At 33.1% G+C, this 21,755-nt stretch overlaps 2 protein-coding genes and 1 long non-coding RNA gene across 3 annotated transcripts; 2 read left to right on the top strand and 1 right to left on the bottom strand.

The window, feature by feature from the left end:
* Positions 1 to 291: 291 nt before the first annotated feature.
* Positions 292 to 4,483, top strand: LOC134263847 (heme-binding protein 2-like). Its single transcript, XM_062746217.1, has 4 exons — positions 292 to 541; positions 870 to 999; positions 1,191 to 1,368; positions 3,590 to 4,483. The coding sequence occupies exons 1-4, from the start codon at positions 395 to 397 to the stop codon at positions 3,768 to 3,770; spliced, it is 636 nt and encodes a 211-aa protein (XP_062602201.1). The 5' UTR covers positions 292 to 394; the 3' UTR covers positions 3,771 to 4,483.
* Positions 4,484 to 7,236: 2,753 nt separating this feature from the next.
* Positions 7,237 to 8,739, bottom strand: LOC134263839 (uncharacterized). Its single transcript, XR_009991362.1, has 3 exons — positions 8,466 to 8,739; positions 7,853 to 7,963; positions 7,237 to 7,677 (listed from the first exon to the last, which is right to left on the bottom strand). It is a non-coding gene; the product is annotated as an uncharacterized LOC134263839 (long non-coding RNA).
* A 4,071-nt stretch (positions 8,740 to 12,810) lies between these two features.
* Positions 12,811 to 21,075, top strand: LOC134263846 (centrosomal protein of 55 kDa-like). Its single transcript, XM_062746216.1, has 8 exons — positions 12,811 to 12,934; positions 13,201 to 13,638; positions 17,227 to 17,532; positions 17,835 to 17,909; positions 18,218 to 18,403; positions 18,991 to 19,290; positions 19,509 to 19,628; positions 19,922 to 21,075. Exons 2-8 carry the CDS (start codon positions 13,201 to 13,203, stop codon positions 20,351 to 20,353), a joined length of 1,857 nt encoding a protein of 618 aa, XP_062602200.1. The 5' UTR covers positions 12,811 to 12,934; the 3' UTR covers positions 20,354 to 21,075.
* Positions 21,076 to 21,755: the final 680 nt, after the last annotated feature.

Raw genomic sequence — 21,755 nt, 5'->3', positions numbered from 1 at the left:
TACTTCAGAATGTCGTAGTCAATAAAATTCAGGTGAGCATCAAGGCCCTTGAGCCTCCAGTTTCAAGCAAAACGTGCTTGTCAACGTGATAGACTAAGGATATCGAACTCGATCTTTTTCTAGTTATAAATTGAAATTAGTTATAATTGAAAAATCATTAATTAATTGCATTTTGAATAAAGAATTACAAGTCTTTGTCATTTTTGATTGTTCTAGAGACCATAAAAACTAAGTATTTTTGGATAGAAAAGTTCAAAACATTGTCTTCATGCTTTTTTTATCAAAATAAATCGGGTTCGGGATTCGTAACACATGTTTCGCAACTTCTCAAAAACTTGCTTGTTATGCAAGAAAGTTGAAAAGGAACAAAAAGTTGAAGAACGACACCTTGAACATGTTGCGCTTTGAACTTGTATTGTTTTTCCTTTGCATTTCTACTACCCTAGGAGAGGTTCTGAAATTCATCCCACGCCTAACGTGGCCCCCGGATTTCTGCAACAAGTTAGACTGTCCAAAGTATCAAGTACTGGAAAAAAACAAGGTTAGATATTGCATGCATATAGTCATTTATTAGAAATATATTTCATTTAATTTTTGTCTACCAATTTGCGAAAGCAAGGGGACATGAATCCCATTTGTCTGTTTGTCTGTTAGTCTGTCCTCCTGTCACGAAACACACTAAATAGACTAAAAGTACACCTTGGTCATAACTTTTAGTTTTAAAAGAGAAGAAGTAGAGCTTTCATATTTCACCTGTACATTACCTATGGCAAGACATTTCAATATATCAAATGTTATTTTACCTTGACCTTGAGATTTGACCTACTTTTCGACGATTTTAAGAATTTAACATTCTTGTCTTATTACAGGATTATGAGTTACGTTTGTACGAATCTTCAGGCTGGATGTCTTCTAACACGGCAGGGATTGACTATAAAGAGGCATCGTACACAAACTTCAGGAGACTGTTCCGTTACATAAATGGCACAAATGAAAAAGGCATGCATCAAATTTGTAAACCAACTATTTTTTATGTTATCTTTTATTCAAGATTTGTCAATTTGAAATCAACCCATGACGATTGATTTTCGAAATTGAGGAAACATTCTTAATACAATGGTGTTTGTGATCCCAAAGATCAATGTTTTTTTAAAAATTGACTCTTTTTAAATCTTTATTATTTTTTACAGCTGAAAAGATAGCGATGACAGCCCCGGTTTTGATCATGGTTCAGCCGGGCCCTGGTCCTGCCTGCGAGAATAATTTCACCATGTCATTCTTTATGTCTCCTAAAGTCGCAAATCCCCCTGCTCCCACAGAAAAAGGGGTTTTCCCTCAAAAAATGCCACAGATGAAAGTTTATGTGAGGTAAGAGCTAAATAATAGGTATATATTTGATACATGTACATATTTTATATGCACTTCCAATGAAAAATTGTCAATTTTATAACAATTAATTTAGAATTATTTTAAAATGTGAACACGAAGTGCAAATATTAGAGAAGTTATTGAAGTACATGCAATCGTGTAATTCATGAATATTTTATAAACAATGTGTGACATTGTGAAGTATATGCATTTGATTTAAAATCCATTTGAACGAGAGTGTCAGATACTAAATTTATACATATAAGGAAACTAGCATATTGACAAAAAAAGTTGATGATATGATGATATCAGTAATCTCATTTAAAGTCAAGGTTTCCCAAAATCTATGGTTGATTCAATTGCTTTTTATTTATAAACACAGTCAGCAAATGATATCTATGAATTCATACTTCTAGACCATTTTTCCCACATTGAATTTTCTAAGATTTTTTTCCCCAATTTACCGGTACCCAGTCTTGACAACAGGCACATGACAGGTGTGATCAGCACAAGTCCTCTATAACACATGTTGCCAAAGGTCCATTTTTAGGTCACCTGAGTTTACTCAGGTGACCTATTGCTCTCTGTTTTTGTCCGTCGTGCGTTGTGCGTCGTGCGTTAACATTTAAAACATTTTCAGCTTTTTCTCTGAAACCATTGAACCAATTTCAACCAATTTTGGCATATAGCATCTATGGGTGAAGGGGAACAAAAATTGTGAATTTCGTGGTCCCTGCCCCCCTGGGACATGGGGGGTGGGGCAAAAACCACTAAAATTAGTGCAATCTTTAAAAATCTTCTTCTTTACTCCCAGACATTAAGCAATCAAACTGTTGGTATGATTGTAATCAGCATTGAGTCCTCTACCAAAATTGTGAAATTCATGGCCCCAGGGTCAGGGGTTCTGGTGTTAGGTGGGGCTCTATTGATTATATAGTGAAAATGCATGAATTCTTTGAAAATCTTCTTCTCTGCTCCTGGGTATTAAATAAACTAATTAAGTTCATAGTTATGATGAGCAAGAGTGCCTCTACGAAAATTGTGAATTTTATGGCCCCAGGGTCGGGGGTTATGGTGTTAAGGCGGTCTCTATTGATTATATAGTGAAAATGCATTATTTCTTTGAAAATCTTCTTCTCTGTTCCTGAGTATTAAATAAACTAATTAAGTTCATAGTTATGATGAGCAAGAGTGCCTCTACCAAAATTGTGAAATTCATGGCCCCAGGGTCAGGGGTTATGGTGTTAGGGCAGGGCTCTATTGATTATATAGTGAAAATGCATTAATTCTTTGAAAATTTTTCTTCTCTGCTACTAGGTATTAAATAAACTAAGTAAGTACATAGTTATGATGAGCAAGAGTGCCTCTACCAAAATTGTGAAATTCAGGGCCCCAGGGTCAGGGGTTCTGGTGTTAGGACGGGGCTCAATTGATTATATAGTGAAAATGCATTAAATCTTTGAAAATCTTCTTCTCTTCTTCTGAGTATTAAATAATCTAATTAAGGACATAGTTATGATGAGCAAGAATGCTTCTACCAAAATTGTGAATTTTATGGCCCCAGGGTCAGGTGTTATGGTGTAAGGATGTGGCTCTATAATGATTATATGGTGAAAATACATTACATCTATGAAAATCTTTTTCTCTACTCCTGGGTAATAAGCAGAATGAACTATTAACATAGTTATGATGGGATGGGCTCTTCTTCCAGAATTGTGAATTTCAAGGCCCCTGGGTCAGAGATACCAAAATGGGGAGGGGGTGCTCTACTTATATACTGAAAATGAATTGTTTGAAATCTGCTCCTTGGTATTAATTAAACATTTTTGATAAGCTAGTGTGCCTTTTCAAAAATTGTGCAATGTGTAGACCTAGGGTCAGGGGATCATGTGTGGTAGGAGCACTCCTGATTATTGCTGAATATTACTGATTAGTTGTCATACTTTTTTGTTCCCCTACCCTGCTTATCCATATTAAGTAAACAAACTAAACAATTGCTAAGTGTATAATTATGATTAGCAATGGTGCCTCTTTCAGAATTGTGAATGCCATAGCATCTAGCTTAAAACATGAACCAAATTCAATCATTTGAAAGTTGTTGCATGATGCTCAGGTGACCTATAAGGCCCATGGGCCTCTTGTTATTATTTAGGTGAACTTTGGGGCACAATAACTTTAATTTATCTTCACATTACATGATAAGTATTTTTTTTCATCACAGGTCCTTTTCTGGTTATGTGATTAGCATTAATACATGGTTGGAAGAAGCCAAGAAACTTGAGGAGGCGATCAGTGCTAAAGAGGCTGGTAAATTCCACACGGAATTCTTCTTCACTGCTGGCTATAACAGTCCGTTCCAAATCTTCAACAGACATAACGAAATCTGGTTCATCGCAAAATAGTTTGTTATGCAAAGCAAGAAAATCTGTGTCCTTGAAATTGTATATTTTTGTTGATTGATAAATTACAAGGATAAAATTTGTAACATTTTAAAAAATGTTTGATAATATTGCAACATTTGGTTATTTTTATATAACTTTGTGTTATTTTTGCTCTTTAAAATTAAAATTAAACAACAATTTTGCACCATTTTAAATGTGCCCAAACAAAATTGTAAAAGACAATGCTGTTTTCTTTAAATTAGCCCTGTTTTTAATTTGTCATCATGCATTGAGGTGATAGGACAGAAATTTAAATGGATGCAATGAGGCATATGTGTTATAAACTTAAAAAAAAATGTTTTTGTCATTGACCATATATATGTTTGATATGTTTGGACATTTATTGCACTGTGATAGCATAATCCATAATTTAAACTTACACATATTACACATCTTAGATATTATTGTAAATATGGATCTGAAAAAAATATGCATTATCTTATGAGGTTTTCTCTCAAATTTTATAAGTCCCAATATGGAATTGCTCATGTTTAACAAAAAAATGTTCATCATTCCTATTTCTTTGCTACGCACTGTTTACATACATGTCATTTTATCATGCAGGATATTGCGCATAATGCTTATATATTGTCAAATTTTTTGATAACAGATTTATACTCACAATTCATTTTGTTTTTCAATTTTTTAAATAAAGTTTAATTTTGTACTATGAATGGTGTTTATGTTAAAGATAAAATTTTATCCCTTGAAATTCATGCAAAGGCAAGCGCTGTATCTTTCACAGAGATGTTATAGGCCCTGTTTTATCAAAGTGCATGTATATTATTTGCCTTTATGAATCACTGATGGACAGTTGTCACCAAATTCTGATTCTGAATTTACCAGATTCTTATTCAGAGCTGACTAGGTGCCAAATTTACAAGATGCCTGACCTTGTACCAGTTGTACTCACAAGCACTGGATTCTGTTATCTTTTAACCCATTGCATAAAAACACATTTATTTCAGAAACAAGTGTATGTGGTTGTACTGTATAGATATTTTTGGGCCATCATGGTTAGATTGCCAAGTATATGCAATCAAGAATAGTGAATCATTTTCATTTATATATTGATACACCAATTGCAACTGCATGCATGTATAATAATTTTGGAGGAAGAGAGACCAAACTTTTACAAGGTGAAGGACAAAATTATTCTGATGACTTGTGATGGTAAGACAAAGCATAGGCATCGGAAGCAAATTGAAAGGGGGGAGCTAAACCAAAAGAAAGTAAGCCCCAATCCTCCGTGCCTATATTATATATGTATACGTGTATCTTTGCAAAAACAATAGAAGGGGATATAACCCTTTATATAGGCCCCACAACCCTGGTCCCAACGCCTATGCCAAAACTAAGAAGACTCACGAAAGGTCTTTTTATGAAAGGTAATGAAAATCTTTCGGTACCAATTTGTTTAAAACTTTAGAAGAAAACCCTTAATAGACTTTACTGCAAGAAAAAATAGGGGGCACCTTCAATGTACATTTTCCATAGTAAAAAGTTATGTGTGCAAAAAAAAAAAAAAGGGTCAGACCTCTCCCTACAAGATATTCAGTTTCATTTCAGTCTTTGTGCAACTGTCTGTATTTCACCTGTGCTTAGAAAATAAGCCTAATTCCATTAACTGGGCGTAAATAAATAGAAAATCGCTGTACATAAAGTATAAGAATTTAGCAATTCCATGAACCGAAAACGTTTTTTGAGTTTGGATAACCCCCTTCTCCCTTTCACATTTTGTCTTAATTCTCAACGTTGTTCCAACCATCCTTAGCTTATGCGAGTTTTCCCAAAGTGTGACTTTATAATTATGGATTTCGGGGGGGGGGGATCATTCCTTCCGACGAAATTTATTTATTTATTTACAGAATTTGAAATAAAATTAAGATGTTAGAAAATCTGACAATAAGGTAAAATTGTCAATTGCATGTGTCCCATCATCCCATCATATGGGTGACCTAATGTGAAAAAGGAATTTTATACAAGTCTCTTTTCTACTCACTGTAGACATGTCATATTTTGAGGTTGTGTCATGTGATCATACCATTGCTCACAAAAGTATCAACAATTAGTTCAAACTTTAATGAAGATAAAAAAAAAAAAGCTTGAAAAAAGTAATAAGGCAGTGGCGAGATCTTCCTGAAAAAAAATTCAACAAGTGAAAAACCAAGAAAATCTATAAAGAAATACATTTTATTACCGCATAAGTAGAAATTTTAGCGAGGATTTAATTTTGGCAATTAGCGAGGCTTATGAGATCGCTAAAATAACATATCGCTAAAAATTTATTGCCTTTTATTTGTAATAGGTTCTTTAATGAACATTTTAAAATCGCTAAAATTAAATCTCGCTAAAAATAAAATACCAGTTTTTAAGGAGAATCGCTAAATTTGCGTCTCGCTAAAATTTCCACTTATACTGTACTAAAAAGTTCTGAAGACTAGCTCTCAAAAATTATTTATCGTTTACATTTACATCTTCTTTATATGGAAATGTCATTTATAAATTCGAAGAAGTCCTTGTCTGATTTCATGTTTCTTATACGACAGTCAAATTTGAAAATGAAAGGGTCCCAAATAATTTCGCGTTATTACGCAATATTTTCGTGTCATAGCGCGAAAGTTATGTATTCCACAGGCACCTGACGAATGGAGAATGGATGATATACATATACCCCCCCCCCTCTTAGGAAGCACGAATGCATGTGAAATTGGTATAGTCAACTCGCCCCACCCCGGAATAGGTTTTTCATTAAATTTTTAGGGCACAATAAAGCCTAAACTGTACCTTCTTCTTTGAAAATCAAAGGGTCTCATATAACATTACTTTTACACAGACACGTAATTTCGCGTTAATAAATTTCTATATGGCTATTGTATATATAATTCATTGTTATCTTTTGGGGTTTTTTTTTATGATAGATTGTATTGCTTGACCCTACGAAAGCCCATTGCGCTCATTTTCGTAGGTTAAAAAATAATGTAATATGCGTATATGATAATGTTACTCAAGAATCTTGATCTTGACTGACAGATAAGAACATGAAAACAGACGGGAACTCTCAGCAACTTATCTATAAAACACAATTTCCTCGGAAGATGTACTGGAGAAATGATGCGAGAATAGGATAGATAAGTCATCAGAATATTTTTTCTATTTTAAAACCTTACCAATTGATAAAATGATTTTTTTCCTTGTACATGATTTTTTAAATTTTAAATTCAAGAAATTCTTTAGACTGATTACTTTTTAAGATTGATTGATTGATTGAATATTGTTTAACGTCCCTCTCCGGAATATTTCACTGATATGGAGACGTCACCATTGCCGGTGAAGGGCTGCATGCAAATTTAGGCCTATGCTCGGCACTCAGGGCCTTTGAGCAGGGAGGGATTTTATCGTGCCACACCTGCTGTGACACCCCAGGTAGCACAACAACGTTATTAAAACGTTATCAAAACGTTTTCAAAATGTTATAAAAACATTTTCTAAAACGTTATTACAACGTTATTTTGTATGGTTTTTTAAACGTTATCATAACGTTTTTCAAAAACATTGTCCTGCAATGTTTGGAAAACATTTTTGAAAACGTTTTCAAAACATTTTTAAAATCGTTTTCAGAACATTTCTAACATGTTTTAAAGGATTAAAAAAAATTTACAACAAAATAAGTATTGTACTTCCTATGGTTTTAATTGGTTTAAACTCTTTCACAAATATAATCCATGAACTCTTTTTTACATCCACACAGTCAATAACAGTCTTCTTAACAGGGAAGATTTGTCACAATTGAAATAATAAAAAAAATCACTATATCCTTCTTCCTTTGGAAATCATCTGTTTGGCACTTGGACTTCTTTGTTTTCTTCTGAAAAACAAAGATATAGAGAATAATTTTAGAAGATTTAAAAACTATACATAGTCATAAATCCGATAAATACAAGAAAAGTGTGTATGTTTTTGGCAACAGTTCTATAAAATATATACTAAATAAACATGATAAATCTTTCTCCGTTATGCATTCGTGTCAGGAAATTTCAAACATACCTTTAAAAATTAATACCCCGGTAAATCCCTCAAAGATGGTGTGTAGCAAACTTCGTTCTGTCCAATTCCTCTCATAACATGTAATATTTAGTCTTTGCAAACAGCCGCTGCAAAATGAAAATTTGATATTCATTTTGAGAATTGTAAATTGAAAAATATATACATGACACTGTATATAAATACAAATCATTTTACATTTCCAAAGAAGTATTAAACCAACTCGTTAAGCCCCCCCCCCCCTCCACACACACACACACACAAACACGCAAACTCAACCTACTCGATCTATTTAAATCATGTTTTGAAGCTTTCAATTTGAAAATCTATCTCTAAGCCTGGGGTGATTATACTAAAGTACACATTAATAAAGAAAATTCACACTAGACACAAGACATAATACATATGTAAAATAAATGCACAATCATAATAAACTTCAATGATCAGTTTACTTCAAAAACAACCAATTAACCGCCCTCAAATATCCAAGATATATACAATCATTTACCATTGTTTACAAGGAATGATTCAGGCTTATACAAACACATGCAGCTATAATACTATTTCTTAATACATGTATACACGATGAATACTACTTTAAATTCAACATACCATAGGGTGATGTAAAATATTCCCTAAATCCTGTTCTTTGTCTCTCAAGAATGCTGCCCGGTTTTTCAAAATCTTGATAAGTTGACCTATATAGATCACGTGGAAATAGTTTGCAGCAAGGAGCGGTTTCATCAGCGCTGACCACGGCATCCCGCTGTGTCAATCAATTAACTTTTGATAAACGCGTTATCCAGGAGGAAACAACACAAGTGAATAAATGCACTGCATTACTTTGTTGAACTACATCACATCTTAGAAAAAATATTTTAAAATGGGTTTTTATACATTTTTCACAATCATTATTATTTTTTTTTTTAGGAAATCAATGTGGCATATAAAACAATTAAAAAATAGCTGAATTAGAAACATTTTTGTTTAATTTTTTATACCCCCCGCTTGAAAAGCGGGAGGGTATATAGTAATCGTTAATTCCGTCCGTCCGTTGTACGTCCTTCCGTCCGTCCGTCCGTAACGCTTTGGGGTACCCATCTCTTATCCGCAACTCCTCTCATACCACTGAATGAAATTTGATGAAACTTTCACAGAATCTTTATTATACATATTGCCATTGTGCACCTCCTATTTTACTTTTTGATTCGACACATATTTTGGGTTTCCCGGCCACAGGAAAACATGGACTTTTTCACCAGTTATAACCATATAGGAGGCGGGGGGTATCATTTAGTGAGCTCATCGCTCACAGTACCTCTAGTTTTCCCTAATATGCTTTAAAAGATATCACCTAGTATTAATAACAAATAAACAAAAAAGGAAATACTAAATGTATATTTTTTAAGAATTGAAATATATAGAGATATTTGTTGTTTCTATAACGTTTTAACAACGTTTTCCAAACATTTTAAGACAATGTTACATTCATGTTTTCTGGTATCATTTGTGATCGGAATTTATAATAAATTTCATTCAATTTAAAAATAAATATTCTTAAAATTTGAGTCAACGTACACAACACACTGTGTATATTCTTAATATCATATTATGAGTTTTTAGAATAGTTTTTCTCAAACAATGGAATATGAAAACATTTTTTATAATGCTTTTTAAGCAATAAAAAAATTCTTATTATAATTATAAAAATGTTATGCAAAAATGTTTTCTAAAAACTTCCTTCCAACCAGTATTAAACGTTATGAAAAACATTTTAAAAATGTTTTTGAGAAACGTTTTCTACACAACACACTGTGTATATTCTTAATATCATATTATGAGTTTTTAGAATAGTTTTTCTCAAACAATGGAATATGAAAACATTTTTTATAATGCTTTTTAAGCAATAAAAAAAATTCTTATTATAATTATAAAAATGTTATGCAAAAATGTTTTCTAAAAACTTCCTTCCAACCAGTATTAAACGTTATGAAAAACATTTTAAAAATGTTTTTGAGAAACGTTTTCTAAAAACGTCATTATAACCTAGATAAAACGTTATAAAAACATTTTTCAAACGTTATGTCAAAAACGTTTTGGAATAACATCCTTACAACCGGAATATAATGTTATGAAAACGTTTTGTGCTACCTGGGACGGGGCCTCGGTTTATACGGTCTCATCCGAAGGACCGCCCCATTTAGTCGCCTTTTACGACAAGCAAGGGGGTACTGAGGACCTATTCTAACCCGGATCCCCACGGGGTGATTACTTTTTAAGAAGAATCTTGACACTTTCTTCAAGCTGTTTTTTAATCAGTAACACTTACTACAACTGTACCACTAGTTAATTAAGGAGGCTGGGGGTCAACAAATCAACCACCAGATATAACTTAAATTTTTAGATATGATATCTTTAGCTGTCAACTATCATTTGACAAAGAAAAATCTCATAAATATTAGTTTTAAAATTTGATCATTTCATTTTTGTATATTTTATATGGAGTTCTTCTTCTAAAGGAGATCTAAATAGTCTAAAAATGGCCACGACCACCCAGCCCCTTGAAGCAATCAATCATTTTGGACTAAAACTTTTACCCTATAGAAACATAAATTATGAATTGTAGCTGTGATAGTCCAAGTTTAAAATAGTCTTTTACTTATCATTGTAATAAATAAACTTGATCACAAAATCAAAAGAAAGTTGAGACTTAAGCAAATGTCTTGGTTAAACAGCAAAAGTTTCACGTTATATCGCGGAAGTTTCATGTTATATCGCGAAAGTTACGCGTTTATTCGCGAAAGTTTCGCTTTATAACGCGAAAGTTACGCGTTATATCGCGAAAGTTTCGCGTTATATCGCGAAAGTTTCGCGTTATATCGCGAAAGTTCGCGTTTATTCGCGAAAGTTTCGCGTTATAACGCGAAAAATTAATTTTTTTACTTACGAAAATGAGCTCATTGGGCTTTCGTATCAATGGGCTTTCGTATTATGCAGTAAAACGTTATTATATAACGCAAAAGTTGCGCGTTTATTCGAAAGTCTCGTGTTATCGCGCTAAAGTTATGCATTTTTATTCAACACGCACCTGAGGAATGGAGAATGGATGGTATACCCCCCCCCTAGAAAACGCGGACAACTCCTCGAAAACACGTATGTATGTGTGAAATTGATGTAGTCAACGTTTACTCGACCCACCCCTCATCCCACCCCAAAATTGGGGTTTTTTCACGTAAAAATTGGGAAATGAGTTTAGCTTTTTTTTATGCTTGACAAGAAATGTCTTGGTTGGAAATTGTTTTGGCTTGTTGGACACCCCCCACCCACCCTTCCTTGGAAAAAAAATCTGAATCCGCGCCTGTATTTGCTTAATTTACTTCACTGTGATTAAAAATTATTTGAATGAATATTCATGACTTATAATGAAGTACGCATTTTCCTAGAAAACTATATATATATACACATCCTATACTTGGTAAAACAGGTGCTTCTTTGTAAGTATCATTCATTGTTTTTTTGTTGTTGTTTTTTTTTTTGTTTTTTTTTCATGAAATGCTTGATCCATATGAGTGTAATATGCAGTAAAGACATTTAATTTATTATCAATTTGACGATTTTTTTTTTGTCCCATGAGGCAATGTTTCACGTCTGAGTTGACGTCATAGTATAACGGCATCCATGACGTAGCTTTATTCGGCGTCGATTTCAAGGGTTAATGCAAAGTGGTAAGGACTTTTGTAATTACTATAGTCAAATCATAATACTAGTAGTCATCACTTGAAAATGTCATGCGGATAAAATTAAGTTTCGATACAGTCTTTCCTTTCCTTGCACAAGATACATTAATTTTGGTAATCATTTGATGATGAATCATATCGTTAGATATTCCTTTTTTGGAAACGGGGAAAAGGACATATAACGTTATCAGTTAGATTGTTGCTTCCAAAAATGTTGTCACTTCCTCAGCAATGTTTGTTTTGATATATCAGGACTTGGAGTACGTAGTCGCTTTAAAACGAAATTAAATAATTTCCTTTGCATTTACGTAATCGTCTTTATATTTTACAACATTGAAGCAAAACAGGGACCAAAGAACATGAGCGGACGCATCATTAGTTTTGCCCTCAGTACAAAAAATAATATTTTAATGTAAGGCGTATGTGCACGATTCTAAAAGGGGGCTGACCCCCTGGATTTTGTGAAGTTTTTCTCTAAGTAGCTAAAGGTGGCCTTGGACCAATCCCCATTCTTAGAAAAGTTGTGGCAGGAATAGGCTAATTAGGCTAACATAGACGCTTTCAAAAGATTTTTTTAAAAGTCATCCCCTAACGTACGGTACACACATAAAATATAAATATAGTTTAAAGTTTGTAAATTTTATTTTTGTCTTGCATGGTTGGCTACCCTTCCTGAAAAAAACCTGGATCCTCGTGAGTAAGGTATCTCAAACAAGTTTTACATTGTATTATGTTATTTGTTCCTTATTAATCATCATCAACATCTTAACCGCACTTTTCTTTTGACAAATGTCTTTTATTATTACACTGAACTTGTCTAATTAATTAATTTGTAATTGTCCATGTTGTCATGAAATAAAAAAAAAAGCCAAATATCCTGACTGCAGATCCGGCGCCCAGTTATTAAAAGAACTTTTATTTAAAAGATTGCAGGTAGTTATTTCATGAATGATATAAATCTTGTATCAAGTAACCATTCACTCCATCCCCGATATATATTACACATAATTTATATAGACAGTCGCACGTGTACATGGCATTCCCTTTGAGTTTGACTCAGGAATTGTGTATAACACACAAATAAAATTAAAATAAAATAAAATTTGAAGTTACACATATCTCATTTTAAACAAAACAAAACTTCATTGACACATTTTTTAACGGAAACGTTTGTGGGGACTTTCAGTTGTTTTGATTGACATCTCTAAAGAGAAACAGACTATAAGGTATTTCCCCCACGAAATTTGAATGGCTAAAAATAGCTCTGAGGTCGATTGGTAAAAGCCCCTTCTTTTACAACGTAGGATCGGGTTGTGTGATTTCCCGTTAATTCTGCGCCTAAAGGTAAGAATTCTACGATACTGGTTAAAAGTTTTGGAGTCCATCGAATCTATTTTGTTAAATTTTCCAAATTTCATCGATTTTAGAGCATATTTACTACACAGGAACATAAAACCTGGACATTCGTTGACCAGGACATTCCACTTGTGTCACGTTTTCAGTATCGATTTGTACAAGAGAGTGTTGTTTTCACATTGGTGTGGAGTATTTGAAAGCGTTGGATATACCGTTTTAAAAATTTGATGTGTCATTTTAAATCTTTTGCTTAGATGGCGACAGAAATGACCAGAAATAATTCCACCGAGTCTTCGTTCTCTGTGCATCAAAGTCTTGAACAGGAACGGGACAGCTATAAAGAGAAAGTGGAACATATGAAAGTTCTATTGAAACAATGTCAAGCTGAACTACATGCCTACAAGATCCGCCACGGGGGAGTAGAAACGTTTTCAAGACTCTTACAAGAATCTAAACAGGAATGTGTTACTCTAAATAAAAAAGTGAAGACATTAGAGACAGTTGTTCGGAATTTTCAAAGTAGATTAATAAACAATGGGTTGTCAGCAAGTCTCAGTTTGGAGGAAAACGATGTTTTTATTCCCGGTACCTCGAAACAAGTTTTAGAAAACCTCTCGAGAGAAAATTCGAGATTAAAACAGCTTTTGAGATCGTCCCCAAGCGACCCGGAAGAAATTCCAACCTTACAACAGGTAAGTATTTTTGGCTCGTGATTGGAGGATTTAAAGAACCAATCATTACAACTAAAAGAAAGACTTCTGTGTTTCCTCTCCCCAAAACAGTTACATATATAATTTATTTTCATAATCATGATTTGTCAAGTATTCTAACCACATCCATTTAAGATTTAGATAGAAATTTGACAGAAGTTAATTTTTATACAGGTCGATATTTATTATAGTCCATATCAAACAATTTGAATATTTTACATCCTGGTACTGATACAGTTTTTATTTCATTGTGATTTTTATGATTATTTAATTGATATAATATATTCTTTACTTATTTTTTTTTTCACTTCAATTAAAAACTAAATAAAAAAGAATATTTAAGGAAAATTTAAAGATAATTATTATTTTAAACTTTGGTCGATGTTTAGTTTGATGTATATGGGTTTTTTTCAACAAAAGAATGAATTATTAGGCCAAAATAAAAAATACCTTTGTTTCCCCTAACGCGACCGACCCAGTTTCAAGATTTTTTAAATAAGATGATTCAAATATTTTTTTTATTGTTAACCAAGTTTTATAAAATACAATTTCATCAATATCAGTTTTTATCAAAACGGCCGACATTGTTCTACTGTGATTTTCAAGCATTTGTTGGAAACAAAATGATGTCCAAATGTGATTACAAGGCATTAGCTCTTCATAAAACAAAGGCGACGTCTCAATCTTATGCTTTTAGCTAATAGGAATTCTTCACTCTTGAAAACAATTCGATAATAAAATTTACCATGACTAATTAAGAGTATTTCGGAGGTGCCTGCGTTTCCATGTGAGTGAATAAATTTCCGAAAGGGACGTTAAACAACAAACAAACAAACAAAAACCTGTCTTTGAATTTTAAGGTATGTGTGCATGGTAAGACCCGCCCCATGAGTAGATGAGGGGCCCACCTAGTGAACACTTCATTCAATTTCACTGCATTTTATTTAATTTTGAGTTTTAATCTAATAAGCAGTTCATCTATATTCCTATGTTTACTGTATGCCATTATGGAACCATAGGAGTTGTTGTAAATATGTCTGCATATTCATTCTGATAAATATTATTCAGATGTCCTTTCTTCATGACTTTATTTAGTGGTAAAACTTCTTGAATATGACATTGTATAGCACTTTTATCATTTGTAGATCCGGTTTCGTTCAATTAAATATTGTTAAAATATTTTTTCCAAATAGGTTTAAAATTTGATTCAGCTTCCTGAGACGTCCAGTGTATTTTTCTTTAATTAGGCCCTTGAAGATCAGTTGTTTCTTTGCTTTTAATCCCTTCGAGATTTCTTAGGACGACATTTAAACATTTCTCCATTGCTCCAAATTAAGACGTGCCTTTACAGGACCGTTTTCAACGTTTCTCATTGGGATTTGAACCTGCGATTTAAAATTAGCCACTTACTTCTTAACTCTAAAGCAAAATGCTCCAGAACCACTGCAAATCTCATGGCCCTCAAAAAAATACATTGATCATCTATAAGCTCTGAAGCTGATAGCTGATCAGTGTTTCAAGTTCAATTCAAGTGTGTTTTTGATGGTACAACTGTGCTCGCTCCAATGGTCACAACATAAACCATATTAATTTATAAACCATAAAGAATGAAAATTGCTGATGGAAGATTTGTCTTGTCTTTGCGTATTTGAAAATCTTGTCTATTTTATTCAATTGATATAAATTTAATGGCGTGAGATATTTCACAAGTTCAACTAAATAACAGTTGTGAATTAATAAATCATGAAATTTGCTTTTAAACGGCATATCTAATACTTAGCATTTTGTTCACAAATTGCTTTCTTTTGTACTATTCTTATTTATAAACTTAAGGTAATTTTCCATTAAATTTTAGAATGTATTTCAAAAGCTGCTGTCAGAAAATAAAATTTTTACCTAACAAACTTGAGAATTTAGGGTCGGGTTAGGGGAAACAAAGATATTTTTAATTTTGGCCTTATAAATCATTAAATAGAAAAATTCAGTGATTGGGAATTGATAAAATTGATGAATTTCTGATAATCATCAAAGATTCCACATGCAAATTTTCACATTATGTTTTAATTGTTTACAAAAAAACCACTGTTAAATACTAATAGATTGTCTGAGTTTTCACTTGAACTTTAATTTCAACCAATGACATTTTAATATATAAACCACAGTATAAATGTGTATAATATATTGTCTTTGATTAGTCATTACAATTATATGATCACATATTATGAATATTCTTTATTTGGATATTTGAAAAATAAGTTAAATTGGTTGGGAAATAATATAATAGAGTTAAAATATATTAAATAATATTTTTTAGTATTGAAAAATGAACAAGTGAAAGAAAACAGTTATTTTGTAACTAAATTGATTTAAAGTCTCTATAATGACATGTGAACTAATTATAACACAGCTCTCCTATCAAGAGGGGGGGGGGGGGGGCTGGAATTTGCAGAGTTATTGATTGTTATCAAATGTATATACTAAAGCAAGTACAAGTGACCTTGGACACCCCCCCCCCCCCCCGAAAATGATGACACCTGCTCAACACTCAAAAGCACGGTTGTATTTTTTTTTTTTTTTGGATTGAGGGTGGACCCCCCCCCCCCTGGAAAAATTTTTGGATCAGAGTCAATCTGGCTCCCTATATTTAGACTGCAAGTTACATTTGATTTTTTTTTAATTGCGTTGCCCTTCATGCTATACTGGTACAAATATATGGCAGTGAGGCCAAGATAAATAAAATAGTGTTTCCTATTCCAACTTAGGAAAAAAAAAGCTAGGGTAAGTAGGTTGGGAAAACATTTTATTTTAACATTCTATTGGCAAGCACTCAGCCATTTTTACTGTGGAAATCACTGTTGGCTGCTATATAATATTTTAGCATTTTAGGATTGTTAATACGGTTTAAATACAAAAAAATTTTCAGTGTTGGCTGCTATATAATATTTTAGCATCGGTCAGGGAACCGGAAATACACAATTTATTTCTGTAGGCCTTATACACATAGCTGCCCAAATGTAGTGATTAAATGAGAATAATATACACTTGCTTTAATTATAGTCATGTTAATTATACATACAAAGCCTTTCTAAAACATAGTAACACAAATGAATGACTATCATTTCTGGCACAGTCTTCCCCTAGTACTAATTTAAAAATAAAAAATTAAATATCAAATAAAAATTTCAATGTCTTACAATTGATAAAATAAATGAGATCAAAGTAAAATTACGGTCAGTTTATGGACATTACATTTCAAAATAGGGTCTCCTAATCATGCTATTATTGCTCATATTATCAGAGCTAGGTTAAGGAGCTCTGATCCCCCCCCCCCTCTACCCTGAACCTAGCTGTCAAATCTAATTTGACCTGCTTGGGACATAAAGTGAACAAGTACCTTGCTGTATAGTATAGCAACCCCTCTACACAAAATCATAGATCCTGTATCTGAATAAACTTTCAAAATTGGAGGGAAACCCCAGCTTGGATAGCAGCAATAATAAGTTACAAATTTCTTTACAACATTTGTGTTATAACAATTTCATTAAATACAGTTTTACTATTCTTATTTAGAAAGTCAAAGAGCTGACCCAGAAAAATTCCACCCTTCAGCAACAGCTTGAGTCCAAAGTGTCTCGCTTGAATGACCTCGAGAGAGCTCTGTCGAATTCAGCTGATGAAAAAGATGCCCAGATTCGGCGATTGACCACAACAGTTGAGGAACTAAGAGAAAGCTCTCGTACGCGAGATGTGTTGTGTTTATCTCTCGCGGAGGAGAAAAACAACCTACAACAACAATTGACGGACGTGGGGACACAGTGCCAACAGATGGCTCTACGACTGGAAAACAGCAAAACCAAACAAGGGGCACAACTCAAGGTAAGTTATTGCCCCTAGTGGAAGAATTGTATATAAAGAATATAGAGCAGACTTTCACCACCTAGTTATCCTAAATATTCTCATAAAAACTTTATTTTATATTATTTAATTAAATAGATTGAGAAAGTTTTTTTAAAGGGGGGGGGGTTAAATTGAAAGTGCAAAATGTATATCTATATTACATGTATTTTAGTGTAAATCTATTTTTCTAGCATTTTCATACTTTTTATTATTCACAACTTACAAAATGTTAATTAATTTTTTTCTAATGACTAATTCAAGTTTTTTTTATCCTCTAAAAGGGGTCAGACAAGTTGTCAGAGGAGATTGAAAGACTGAGAGAAGAAAACTTTACACTGAAGTCCAAACTAGAAGAGGTATGTGTTAAATTGGAAGGAGAGGTAAAAATTTTAATAGGTGTTTAAAAAATATATATCAATTGAAAATGAAGAGATAAATCCGTAATAGTTTTTATAGGTCACATTGAAATTAAAAATGAAGAATATATTTCCAGAGGGAAATTTTTGTTTTGATTTGGCTCTCCTGTTTCCTGCAGACTTCCCTAAAACAAGATTTTGGACAAGCAATCCTGGCTATACTTGTACCACTTTAATTATATTAATTATGATCCTAGATCATTCTATCATGACGACAAAATAAAATAATTATTTGACCATCTTGACAGGTAACAAAGATGAACCATCGCTGGCAATCTTACAACACGATGCAGGAGCAGAGAATTCAGCAGTTGACCGCTGAAATGGAGGCTAACCAGGCTTTCGTGGTCACGCCTGAGCGAGAGGAATCAATCAACCGTGCATTAGAGGAGGCCAAAACAAAGCTGCAGTCAATGGAAAATCAGAAGAAGGAGGTAAGGGGCAGACATTTTGTAATTACAGGGTTGTTTCTTCTCCATTTTCTTTCGTCCCTTCACACTTGTAATCAATTTTGCCCCTAACTGACACAAGTTTCTTTTTATTCGCACAGCAATCAAAATAAAATTAAAGGAAGGTTAGATTTTAATCAGAGTGGTGCAGACACAGTTTTGTTAAAAAAGATAAATTAGTTAAAGTTGAATTTTTCCATTTTGAATTTGCTCCATTTTGTCAAAGATAAAGGGGGTTAAACTGAAACAGAAGCAAAAATTTCCCTGTATACACTAGTATTCCTCAAATGCCCAAGTGTACTATTAGTTTGTCAATGTCATGAATGAAACAGAATAATATTATGATCAATTTTTTCAGGTAAAAGGTTTCAACTACCCTTTTTTTCATCTCTATATACATACTTGTACTGAATTTCATGCAAAATTATTTTACTGCTTTAATATTTGTAGTTTCTTCTAAGGTTTATCAATATCTTATTCAGGCATATTTAATTCCCATTTTAGACTTTAGAGCATCTATATGTTTCCATGACATGCAAAGCATGATTTAACATTCTTTTCTCTATTTTTAGTTTGAAACAAAGTTAAACGAGGCCTTGACGTACAACTCCCACCTGACACAGGAAGTAGAAAAACTCCGCGAGGAGATGAATTCTCGGCGGGAGGGAACCTGTCTCAGCAGCAACTCCGAGTCAATCGAGGCTTTAAAACACCAAATACAAATATGTACGGAAGACTTTGAATATGAAAGAAGTGATAGAGAAAAAGCTCAGCACAGGATATCTCAACTAGAAGAGGAAATGAGACAAGTTAAAGCTGAGAGAGATCGATATAAAACTCGAATATCTCAGCTCGAGTCTGAAAATAGCAAGGTGAGATGGTAGATGATTAGGAGTGAATTACACCAACATCCTCATTTACTTTAAATTTCTGCTAAAATGCCTCATAAATCATCCGCTAAACCAGCCATTTTTTTCTATTACTCGATAAAATTTATGGTTAATTCACTAAAAATGTCCAAATTGCCACACCAGTATAGTGAATTCCACGCACAACAGGGTTACATTAATCTGTTACCTTCTGATTACAGAGAGATTCAGTCGGCCGGAACCGCTTGCCTCAAGTAAATATGGATTATAACGTTCTCACCAACCAGTCTCTCTATAATGACTTCAATCTAAATCAGGTCAACCAGGGCTATTCTATGGAGGTATGTTAATAAGTGCATAATATACAGTGGAGCCTCATTTATCCGGACGCTTTGGTCCTAGTCAATTTGTCCGGATATGTGAATCGTCCAGATATCTGAATTACCAGTTAAACAAGAACAAATAGCAATAAAAAATTCTGTTCAGTTAAAGAAAAGTCGTCCGGATACTGAAGCATCCAGATGTCTGAGGGTCCACTGTACAATGTCCTTTATGTTTGTTACTTTTCTAAAAGTATTTGGTTGGAGTTAGCTTTTCTCAGCTGAGTTCTAGATCTTTGTGTATTTCTTTTCAGACCCAGCTTGCTGCAAGAGGTCCCAGCCATAGTCCAGAACCTAAGCCACCAAAGAGTTTACCTGTTGATAGTTACCAGGTTAAAGGTCAAAGGACAATGGATCAAGGTCATTCTGGTCAAACCGTCAGTTCTTCCTTGTATACTGTGCAGAATATGAATGAAATTGACAGTCCCCAGCAAATGGACAGTACTTCACCTTTGACCCAAACTAGTTTTTCTAAAAATAGTCATGAGTTTCCAACCCCTGATAAAGGAGACTCTGACCTGGGTCTTTCACTTAAAGTTCCCTCTTTAAATGACCTTGATGAAATCAACGATTCAGAAAGTGAAACCGGTAACGGCCAAATGTTGTCTTGTCCAAAGTGTGGCCAAAGTTTTAGTGCTGATTGCCATGCACAGTTAGTGGAACATTTGGATGTATGCTGTGATTGACATTGACCTTTCTAACCTTTGACCTCTGAATCATACATGTGATGGTATTTTGATTTAGTCATTTGGATTAACAAGTGAATGTGAGATTTTGCAGTTTTTGTCGAGGAAGGAAGGGTTAAATTTCGAAATTCTGGCTTGATTCTGACATTTATGAAATTTTATTAGTGAAATTTTGGGAGAAAAAATTCTAAGCATCGATTTATAACAGTACATAAAAATATCTCAACAAAATACATCTATGATGAGTACATGTGTAATTATTTTGCAATTCATTCATTTCATTTAATAGATGCTCATAATATATAAATATACATCTTGAGTTCAGGTACATTGCAATGATGTCAATCAACATGGGACTGAATACAAATTATGAAGAGTCTACAGATAAAATGTTTCAGAAATCACACATACATGTATTTAATGGTATATAATCAATATACATGTATATCATGGTGTGCAAGTGTTGTTTAACTTGTCATGAACAAAAGTACTGGTAAACGATAGAAGAGGTTTATGTACGAATTATATCAATACTGTACATACAGGGTTATTTTCATCCTGTGTTATTTTCACTTAAGACTAAGACTTGCAAACAATTTTGCACTGTTTTAAAATTCGCCTGATTAAAATTAATTTTTAGAAAAACAGTACTATATGTTCTTTGAATTTGCCCCATTTTAAAATTTACCCACTTGAAACAAAAGGGGCAAAAATAAAACACAGGCTAAAATTTCCCTGTATAGATAGTTTTCGATTGACCAAGAGTTACTTCCCGTTGGCCGCCAATTCCAAATGACCTTCAAACCAATTAAAAATTTTTATATTTGCTATTTTGAATTAGAAATCATTATTTTTCTGAAGTATATGAATTTTTGGAAGCTTTATTTAAAAAAAATTATTTGATAAAGATTTTCCACCAAATATTTCTTCTATTTTCTTAAACTTGGTAAGACAAAGAGGGAAAATCACTGAGGTATTATGGCGGCCAACGGGAGGTTTAAATTCAGGCCTATCGAAAACTATCTATAACGTAAATTGACAATATAAAGTAACTTGCTAATTCTCTGAAGATGAGGTATTTATTTAAATGAAAATGGATGGTTTTTGTTTGTATTTTTTCATTTTTTGTTTGAAAGTACCGATAAGTGCTAAATTAAACTGTGATAATAAATCCAACCATGAATATGGTTAAGTGCTGCCATAGATCATAATTCTATCTGATTGGAAAGGGGTCATGTGGGAATAGGGTAAGCTAGTGAAAAATAATTTCAATCTATATTATTCTTTTGTTTCAAAACCAGAACCATTTTTTTAATTTATTTTGGTTTTTGATTTGTCTCAAATCTATATGTATATTAGCAAGACCAACCAATTTACATAATAATTTACATATAATTTACAA

This window comes from Saccostrea cucullata, unplaced genomic scaffold (genome assembly GCF_032062105.1).
Source record: "Saccostrea cucullata isolate Sc308-1 unplaced genomic scaffold, CSIRO_AGI_Scuc_v1 ctg358, whole genome shotgun sequence".
NCBI lineage: Eukaryota > Metazoa > Mollusca > Bivalvia > Ostreida > Ostreidae > Saccostrea > Saccostrea cuccullata.
The sequence above is the reverse complement of the archived record's forward strand: the minus strand, read 5'-3'. Positions and strand labels throughout refer to the sequence as shown.